General features: G+C 41.1%; 1 protein-coding gene across 1 annotated transcript; it reads left to right on the top strand.

Annotated features, from left to right (window-relative positions):
* The first annotated feature begins 9,730 nt into the window (after positions 1 to 9,730).
* LOC122756559 lies at positions 9,731 to 10,597 on the top strand. Its single transcript, XM_044006656.1, has one exon. It carries the CDS (start codon positions 9,731 to 9,733, stop codon positions 10,595 to 10,597), a length of 867 nt encoding a protein of 288 aa, XP_043862591.1.
* The last annotated feature ends 401 nt before the right edge of the window (positions 10,598 to 10,998 follow it).

Below are 10,998 nucleotides of genomic sequence, written 5' to 3'. Positions count from 1 at the left end.
ATTCCCTTCTTATATTTTCCAACACCGAATGTGTACATATGGGACTTATAAGGATGCCACCAGGTTGAGTTTTAATTGGAGTGTGACACAGGTTACCATTTTTATATTTCCTGTTTCCTTTTCAGGTTGGATCTAGAATTGTGGGTGAATAAACTGCACTCTACCCCGGATAAAACTCATTCTTATCTATTTTCTTACTAGGGTCGAAGCTCTTACCAAACAGACATTAGAAGGTAATTTTATGTTTCTAACTAGCCATGTCAACACTTTATTTAAAGGTGTTGCTAGCGATTGGTATTGGCATTACCACCAAAGTGTACCCCAGAAATTCAGTATGAGCTTTTTTATATAAGGAGATCAGTAGCATTTCTTAGCTAAAGAAGATTATTCGCAAAGGGAAACGTTCATGCTTACTGTCAAGCCAGGATTGCGAAAACCTCTTCCTGCTCCTGATAGGTTTGTGCAGGACGCAATTCTTGGGACCGAAGTGGAGTCGGATTCAGACACAGTTGAAATTTCCGCAATTAACTTATCCTCCTGGAATTGTAGCAAAATCGGACACAGATATCAGGATTGCTTAGCCGAACGTCGTGTGTTCTGCTATGGGTGTGGCAAAACAGACACCTACCTTCCTTCATGCCCTCATTGTCGCTCAAAAAACTACCGAGGCCGTGCACCTTTGAAAGGGGCACACAAACAAGTGGTGACGAAAGCCGCCAATACGGAGTAACCAATAGCTTCTCTGTACCCTCTCTCCCTGATTTGTCTCAACTAGACTATCCTTTAACCGAATTAGGTCCACCCGGCGAATCTCTCAATAAACATCAGAGACAGCCTTCGCGATCTGCACAGCGTATTAAAGATTTTTTTGATCAGATAAAAATCGAAATACGGTTTTTGTTATCAGCAATCGATTTTTGGACAGAATATCAGCTATTACCATATGATAAAATGAAACCTAGTCCAGAAAGTAATCTCTCAGCAGTAGATCTAGACGATGTTCGTTTTCTGACTGAAGAACAAAAACAGCAACTTGACGCCGTAGTTTAATGCTTTCCTTCTTTTGCCGAAAAGGGTATAGGAAGAACGACCATGCTTTCCCACTCCATTGACGTTGGCGATTACGTACCTATCAAGCAGCGACATTATCCTGTGTCCCCAGCTATCGAAAAACTTATGTATGATGAACTTGATCGCATGCTTGCTTTAGGGGTTATTGAAGAGTAGACCAGTGCGTGGTCTTCCCCTGTCGTATTGGTCCGCAAACTCGGAAAAGTGCGATTATGTATAGATAGCCGAAAGGGGAACCAAGTGACACGCAAGGATGCTTATCCAATGCCCATCATAGATGACATCCTAAGCCGGTTGCCAAAGCCGGTTGCCCACTAGGGACAAGTTCGCGTGATAAAACAGCTTTTACGGTACCAGGTAGACCTCTCTACCACTTCACCGTAATGCCATTTGGTCTTACCAACGCGCTCTCAACCATGTCCAAATTAATGGGCGGAATAATTCCATGCACTTTAAAAAACGAAATATTTATATATCTAGACGACCTTTTGATCGTATCGGATACCTTTGAACGACATGTATTAGTTCTGAAAGAAATATCATCTTGTCTAAGAAAAGCTGGATTAACCATCAATGTTCACAAAAGCAAATTTTGTAGAAAGGAGGTCAGCTACTTAGGCCATATTGTAGGCATTGGCGCAATCACAATGGATATGGGTAAAATAAGCGCTATCGTAGATTATCCTGTTCCTAAGTCTATTAAGCAATTGCGACGATTCCTGGGTATGACTGGGTGGTACCAGAAATTTATTCGAAATTATGCTTCTGTCTCAGCACCTTTAACGGATGCGTTGAAAGAAAAACTACGTTTTAATTGGGCAAGGCAGCTAACGAAGCTTTTGAGAATTAAAAAAGCAGCTTTGTAATGTCCCAGTGTTACGTACCCCATATTTTCAACGGCCGTATTATATCCACTGCGACGCCAGTCACACCGGCGTTGGTGGCGTGCTTATGCAGATAAATGACGAAGGTGACGAAGTTCCTATCTCTTACATGTGCAAGAAACTTAATCAATGCCAGAGAAATTACTCGGTCAGAAATGCAATTGCCGCGAAGCCGCCATATTTTTTTTTAAATAACTTTTATTCACGTTTAATTTTCTAACTTCATAAAATTTTACTATTTCGAGTAAATAGCCAAAAAATACTAACAAATAATTTAGAAAACCCAAAAAAGTCCTAACAATCAAAACTGAATCGAAGTTGCCAGAAGCAGTAACGTAGTTTAAAGCATCGTTCGGCGATGAATTCCCCACTTTCCTCATTGACAAACAGCTCTATCACGATGTTGTCGCAGAACTGAGGGACCTGCCGCTCCACATCATTGCAGTCTAGGGTGGAGCGATTGACCACGGCCCACTTGTCGGTGTTTAGGCCCGGGTTCTGCGACTCCTCACGTCCTCAGGAGGCCGAAGAACTCGATTAAGGGCTGGCAGGAGTGCGGCACATACCATAGACGGCTGACATGACCCATTGGGCGGTTTCCTCATCCTCGCAGACCACTAGCATGCTGGAGTCGAACGTCTGCGGATAGATACTCGTAAGGCCCACAGTATTATGTACATGTATGTACCATGTATGCACCATGTTAGCTAAGGCTGAAGTATGAAGCCTATGGTGGCAAAAAAGCAGCGCCAGATGAAATCCCCGTTATAAGTAAGAAGATCAGCGCGGCATTCTGTTAAGAGTTCTTTATTAGACGAGTCGAATAAAGGAAAATAAGACGTTTAACCTACGCATCGGCGTCGGTTGGCGTTCACAATTACGGCAACGGTGTCCACACCGTCCGCGTCCGAACTCTGGTTTGTTATCACCAGACCGTATCGCCGGTTCTCGGGCATTGTGTTCGCATACGGCGGCCAAGTATCCCTCTTTCTGCAATTCCTATTTTCCTATTTTTGCACTCCACCACTTGCTCCACTGCGCTGCTGCTGGTCCTCGGCTCCGACTTGCACGCCATTATTTGTGTGGGAATTGGTTTGAGTAAGAATACTCGCAGTGAACTGTGGTCCAGAAATCGATTTTTTTTGGCGTAAAGTCGAGTTTTCGATGTTAATATATCTATTTTAATTCTAAATCAAATAAATCATACATTAATAAAAAATTTTAATTCAAACCTTTAAAAGCGGCACCAAAACTTGTTGACAGCTTTTGAAACTGTGCTAGCGAAGAGCTGATTTCTGAAAAGAAATAAAATAAAATAAAATATTTAGTTGCTTTATATTGTGCCACATTTGTAAAATTGGTCCAGAAAATTCAACTTAATTATGAAAAGTCATCTTCCAAATTATGTGTATTATTTTTTAGAATACTAACATGCGTTCTCCGTTTTTTCATGGAATATAACTAATAAGCTGTTTCATGCTGAAAGCAACTAATTTGTCCAGATTGTACTTGTGAGTGTTGTCTTTAGCCACAAATCGAAAACTCATCCTTATTTGTCCCCCTTTTCTCACTATTTGGTAATATATAGGCAACTTTTCGAAATATGGCGCAGAAACAATCGAAAAATTCAATGTGTATTGGACTGGATATACAGGGTGGGCCATCTAAATGTGACCCACGACAACTCTTAATAACTTTGACATACATTGTCAAATCGACCAACGTCATACCACATCTGATTCTTCATTTCAAGTAGTCATTAACTATGGATAACTACACTCCACCAACGATCAATCGAAGCCACTTACCGTCAATGTCAACCGATATCGAGCCATGATAACCGATTTTTTGATGCCAATTGTGCGTAGAAAGCGAATGCATAACTTCTGGTTCCAACAAGATGGCCCGATCTAACGCCACCCGACTTTTATTTGTGGGGATTTTTGAACTCTAAAGTGTACATCAACAAGCCAAGGACTTTAACTCAACTCAAGGCGAACATCGAACGTGAAATAGCGGCCATACCTAAAGCTACGCTCGAGAAAGTGATGAAAAATGCCGAACAAAGAGCCAATTTTGTCATCAGGGAAAAAGGCGAGCACATGATCCAAATAATATTTTAAATGTTAATAATATTAATCTTCTTGAATTAAAATAAATGCCTGTGCAAAATTAACAAATTGTCTTTTCCTTAACAATTTTATTTACGAATCACACGGGTCACAAGTAGATGGCCCACCCTGTACACCAAGATTAATCAAAATGCTTTGGAATCCAAGATCTTAAAGGAAATAGACAAAAAAAAAATCAGTAATTTTAATAGTTACATTTGTAAGTATCTTTCCAAATATAACTACATGCTTGAACGATTTATGTCTGGCTGGCGTCTAAAAATCAATTACACTCGGTGAAACCTGCGGGCACAAGATTAAAAAGGAAATTGGCATTTGAGCTTGCAGATGAAAATAATTGTGATGCAAATCTTCTTGCACATGCTGCAGCACTCTCTGCGCAGAAACAAAGCAGGAAGGAAGGGCTTTTATTCTTAAGAAAACCATAACAACACCCGAATAATCATCTGAATCGAGAAAGCAATTTGGTATACAAAAACCCATTCTACTTGCTCCCGATGAAGTTTTGGCTTTCCTTCTAGAAAATTCTCTTACAAAACGGCAATACATGAACACTAGATTTAAGAATACAAGTCGCCACAGTAACATTTATCCAAACTATTATAGTCTTGTAATGGAATCTAAATTACAATGCCGTCCTGTAAATATAAACGTAACAGAAACCTGTGCCCAAGTATCATTAAAAAAAATTTTGGATCATACTACGTACAGAATTATTAAAATGAAGGCTGATGTTTTAAATCAGTTCTCAAACAGTTCTGAAACTAATATTCAGCTATGGATTTGATGGTTCAACGGGTCATTCAGTATACCAGCAGAAGTTTACTACCGAAACACCTGGCAAACAGCTTTCAGATCACTCAATTTTTGTCACTTCTGTTAAACCCATAACAATTATAGACTCTTTTGAAAACAAAATATGTAATAATTCATAAAATATTGATTCACAATTACCAGATTAATAATTCGAGCTTGGTTCTACTAGGATACATAGGATTCTCAAGCTTGAAACATAGCTTACAAGAAAGATAGATTGTCACATTTAATTGTCGCAACTGATATATTTCATAGAGCTATAGATTTCTCGGATCCATTATTGTCTAGTATTTCTCGTACGTGTAGTACGATCTGCAGTGCGATTCTGATGACGATGAGGATATTTACAATATCGATTTGGATGAAGAAGAAAATTGCATTTAAAATACAAGAGAGAACGCTATAGTCGAGTTCCCCGACTATCTGATACCCGTTACTCAGCTAGTGGAAGTGCGAAGGAGAGTCTTCAACACTGACAGATTTTTTACAAGACCAATACAAAACTGGAAAATGATCAAAACATTTTTTAAAATTTGTGGGAGTAAGGGTGAGCGTGGCCAAACGATTTTAAGCAAATCGATGGAAATTTTCAAGACTAACAAAAATGTGAAAAATATCAACACATTTTTATACCCGTTACTCGTAGAGTAAAAGGGTATACTAGATTCGTTGAAAAGTATGTAACAAGCAGAAGGAAGCGTTTCCGACAATATAAAGTATATATATTCATGATCAGGATCAATAGCCGAGTCGATCTGGCCATGTCCGTCTGTCCGTATGAACGTCGAGATCTCAGGAACTACAAAATCTATACATACTGTTGGCCTTACGAGTATCTATCCGCAGACGTTCGACTCCAGCATGCTAGTGGTCTGCGAGGATGAGGAAACCGCCCAATGGGTCATGTCAGCCGTCTATGGTATGTGCCCGCCGCACTCCTGCCAGCCCTTAATCGAGTTCTTCGGCCTCCTGAGGACGTGAGGAGTCGCAGAACCCGGGCCTAAACACCGACAAGTGGGCCGTGGTCAATCGCTCCACCCTAGACTGCAATGATGTGGAGCGGCAGGTCCCACAGTTCTGCGACAACATCGTGATAGAGCTGTATGTTAATGAGGAAAGTAGGGAATTCATCGCCGAACGATGCTTTACACTACGTTACTGCTTCTGGCAACTTCGATTCAGTAAAATTTTTAACTTTTAAACTTTTTATCAATCGCCGAACCTAATAAAAATATTACATAAATAACTGCCGACGAAATTCATCACACCAAAAACTTACCACTAGGTAAGCCGCTCAGCGCGGCGTATAGCGGTGGCTTAGGTTTTACCACCCTGCTGACTTCCTCTTCTCGCCTCCCAGGCTACTTAAAGACAATTTTTATATTGGATTGACAGCACCGATGACGCCTGGATTTGAAATGGCCGATCGAGCCGTTAGCTGCTTTCTCTGGGTCGTCAATATCGGCTTGCGGTAATTTGAAGATCTAGTCAGAGAATAGACCGTGCCATTCCAAGGCGTTTGTCGCCGATTGCTTGTGCAACCAGCAGGGAGTCTTTCCTTGGCCCTCTGTTGTCTCCTTGCCTTTCTGGCCTTGTAACCAGCCTGTTCTCTGAATTGTTCTTGTGCGCAATGTATATGCATGCGGCATTTGTTGCGATGTCCAGGATGGAATCATGAGCGAGCATTATTGCATTATTGAAGAGTGGAAACGCGACCTCAAGGTCTGTATTTCCGCATCCGGCCGTTTCGTTAGCATAACTTTAACTATTATCATTATTTCCCAATAATCTTGACAGGTGATACGTTTTCTTAACGTTTTTTGATCTCGACAATACTTTTTCGGTTATTTCTTTTCATTAATTCTGCGCTTAAATCATACTGCCAATTTAGGCAAAAGAACGACATCGACGCAGCAGATCTGGTCAAGGGTCAATTCTAAATCCAATTGTGTTTTTTATAGAAAATCTTTAACAAGAACAAAACTATGTTTGTAGTTACCAGCATTTAATCGAAGTACTGCAAGGACGAGGGTAAGTTCTTCGCTTATATGGTTTATTTAAACAAATAATATAGCTTAACATTTAATTATATAGACTTATGACGACGAAATTTAGATTTAGTAACAACCGCTTTTGACAACTTTTCCACTTGACTCCCGACTCTACACTCGCTCCCATCCTATCGACAACTTGCTCTTGACTAGGGTTACATTGTAATTAGGGCTGCAATGTAGAAGTATCGAAACATTTAATACCTATTTAGTACGTACAACCACTGCACTATGGTCCAGAATTAGATTTTTGGGCATAAAGTCGAAAAATTGAGTTACATGGTTTAAACTTCACACATTTTATTGTTATAGCATTGATAATTTGTGAAAAAATGCGACCACGCCCACGCTTGGCGCCCCTGCAAACTAATTAATAGTAGATTTAGAATAAATACATATTATTTCCCAAATTTCGCAAAGTATCGCGAATTTTGAATTTTCGCGAATTTTGTTTTTTTTTGTGGCGTTATGTTGGTACTCATGTCTGTCACTTATGCCGACAAGCTGGGCCATTTTGAATGTACACTTAATTGTTGACAGCTGATTTGCATGCACGTGTTTTGGATCGTCTTCGATTATTACCTATTCAAAAAAATGGGTCAAGGAACCTGTATCCAATTTTGTGAAAAAAACAAAATTAAGTGGGCGGATGCATTCCGAATGTTGACTGTGGCGTCGTGGTGACGAATCGTGGGTTTATGGTTATGAAGTGGAAACCAAAGCTCAATCATCTCAATGGAAGCTGCCGCACAAAGGTGCCCTAAACTGAAGAGGCCCATGAAAGGACGACGTAATCCTAGTAACATTGTAAGATACCCAGTTTTTATTGAGATTCTCTTTAATCTCTTTGAAAACATGATACAAGTATTCAATTACGACACCTGGGGGTACCTTACCACCGGAAATGAAATCGTAACACCAGGATATTGCCGATTCAGTGCTAGAATTTTTTGATAACGTGATCTTGATACAGCATATCCAGCGATATGCTTAAGCAAAAGAAGAAATGTTAATAATTCTGTTTCTATGGTACTGGAGAAGAGTTTAGATGAAATTATTGAAAGGGAAAAAGTATCGAGGTTGCCCTTCTGGAAAATACAGTGATTGAAGGATGTGAGCCTGACTGTTGCGATGTTGTTGACAATTGCTTTGATAAAATTGATCCTTGCGTCAGTAAGCCTTCTGATTTCGTTAAAGAAAATAGGAATCTTTGCAACAGGTACCGTTAATAAGAAATTGCCAACTGCTCTCAGATGCGGAATTAAAACAGCGCGGGACTGGTTCTTTTGATATGAAATGCGAAATTAACCGTTATCTTGTGTGTGCAAAACGGTTTGATAATACGCCTGTTTAACTAATATATGCAGGTTATCAGCCTGTTGGAATATGCAAACGTTGGAGCCAAAAAGAAAAAGCTTACATTGATATTTCAAGGCCAGTTATTGCTGCTTTATACGTGGGTGAAGTAGATTTGGCAGGTATGCTAATGGAGCTCTACAAAATTTGCCACCGATCAATAAAGTGGTACATCAGAATTTTTTAAACCCAAAGCAAAAACATATTCCCTTTATAAAATTTCAATCGGAAATTGCTCATAAACTCCATTTGCAAAAAAAAAAAGAGAGGTCGACCAACAAATGCAGAAAGAGAAAGCTCAGTAGTATATTCAAACAGTGTTTCTTCAAACAAATAAGTACAAATTTCGGATCAATCCTACAGTTATGATAACATTATGAACATTGGGTGGTTTTTGGAGAAAGGGGACGTTGCAGACAGTGCAAAAATGCAACACCAAATGCCTTAAATAAAAAACCCATATGTGCTGCAATAACAATAGAAACTGTTTTTTGGCATACCACACTTAAATTGTCATTATAAAGAAAAAGGTCTCATATTCTGTGAAGTATAAAAAACAATGCTTATACACTACTACTGCCAAACGATGCTCACCAGCACCTTTCGGTACCGCCCAAACTAATGGTCGTGGCATACTAACATTTTTTGGAAACGCTTGTATATTTTGTTTTTGAGCGTTGGGATCACGTTTGCTAGACATATTAAAGTGATTATGCTTTATTTCGTTATGCGCTGAATAGGCAAGAATATCTCTTAACAGGTCGTCCTTTTAAAATCGTAATCATTAATCCCGTTGATGATGTGTGTTGATATTGCTGAATCGGTTAACTCACCCTTTTTACCAATAGCTAGCATTTTATAGAAATAGTCTTGCGGTGATTCTCTGAGATCTCGACGAATTTTTGACATTTTAAGGTGAGCGTCTGCGGAATTACTGAGACATGGAAAATCGTTGAGGAACTTTGACTTAAACTCTGGCCATGTTTGGAAAACTTCTTCAGTTGAGTCTATCCAATACCAAGCAGAACCTAGCATCTTTTTTTGAACTGCAAATATTAGATTTCGATCATCCCAACGATATGCGGTTTGAAGGGAGTCAACGCGTCTAATGAAGTGTTGCGAATATAAGGACTTGATGGATGATGGGTTGAATTCCGGGAGAAGAGATACCATTTCACTTATATTTCCGTACGAACTATTAATGTGTGGCGCCCAGACTGGCAACACGGCGTAAACAAGTACTAACGCCAAGACCTTTCCTGGATGACGATATCTTCTGATATCGTCAGACTGGCCACTCTGGACTTCAACCCCGCCGCGCAACAAGCTTACGGCATCAAGTCAACATTATATTGTATTTCGAATTAAATAAAGCAGTAACTACTTAAGTTACCATATTGGTGACCCCGCAATAAACAAAATGAATACCGGAGATTGTTCGCCTGCACCGCCAACTTCGCCTGACGCTGGTGAAATTCAATGCGGCAACAGCGCAGGCACCGTTATTCCTGTCGTCGAGTCGGTTGGCGTCATCAAGCTACCGCCTTTTTGGAAGCAAAATGCGCGGTTATGGTTTGTGCAGATCGAAGCGCAATTTCAATGCAGCCGCATTTCTTCAGATAACACGCGCTACTACCATTTAATCAGTGCTTTGGATGCTGATATAATGACTGAAGTATCTGATGTTCTGGTGCAACCCTCGGAAGTCAACAAATACGAGCACCTGAAGGAGATTATCATCAAGCGCTTTACGGAATCACCGGACAGACAGTTGCAGCGCGCTTTGCTGGAGCTTGACCTTGGGGACAAGAAGCCCTCGCAGCTCCTTCGGCAAATGACAACTCTTGCTGACGGTCGCGCGTCTGCAGACGCCTTGCGAGTCCGCTGGCTCTCTCAGCTACCGCAGCACGTACAACGGAGTTTGAAGCTCCTACGCTCAGCAACTTTGGAAGCGCAAGCTGCACTCGCTGACGATCTCATGGAAGAGGAATCGGGTTCTTTTGTCATGGCTGCTGGGCCCTCCTCGGCACAATTCAGAGGCAACACCCGCGAATACCCGCCGGCAGCTGGCACAAGTGTCGTGGACGACTTGAAACGCGACATCGCTGCCATCAAGGCCTCTTTAACTCATCTCCAGAACATGCAGCCCTCCAACCATTCTTGCCCAGCCGATCGCAACGAGCAGCAACTCCGATCACCACGTGTCTGCTTTTATCATGCCAAATTCGGACCAAATGCACGAAAATGCTCCTCGCCCTGTGCCTGGGTGCCACAGCAGGGAAACTAAAGAAGCTGTCATCTGTTCAGGCGACTGGTGACAGCAAATCTCCAAGCACTCGCCTCTCAAAGGAGTACCGACTTCACATAATCGATCGTAATACCAACATAAAATTCCTTATTGATTCCGGATCAGTCATCTCACTCATACCTGTTTCGATAATCAAGGGAATGCATCGTCGCAAAGACAGCTGTCACTACACCGTTCGGCCTTTTCGAATTCGTCGGCATGCCACCTGGACTGCGCAATGCAGCGCAAACCTTCCAGCGCCACATGGACAACCTGCTTCGAGGCATTCCATTCGTAGGATGCTATATGGACGACATCATCGTGTTCTCCACAACGCATGAGGAGCATTTGAAGCACCTCCAGACAATCTTTGAGATTTTGCAGAGGAACCACCTGCAAAT

Source organism: Drosophila santomea, unplaced genomic scaffold (assembly GCF_016746245.2).
Source record: "Drosophila santomea strain STO CAGO 1482 unplaced genomic scaffold, Prin_Dsan_1.1 Segkk10_quiver_pilon_scaf, whole genome shotgun sequence".
NCBI classification, from domain to species: Eukaryota; Metazoa; Arthropoda; class Insecta; order Diptera; family Drosophilidae; genus Drosophila; species Drosophila santomea.
The sequence above is the reverse complement of the archived record's forward strand: the minus strand, read 5'-3'. Positions and strand labels throughout refer to the sequence as shown.

Excerpts from the sequence above, each read along its gene's own strand:
- LOC122756559 (XM_044006656.1), top strand. The coding sequence starts at position 9,731 with ATGAATACCGGAGATTGTTCGCCTGCACCGCCAACTTCGCCTGACGCT.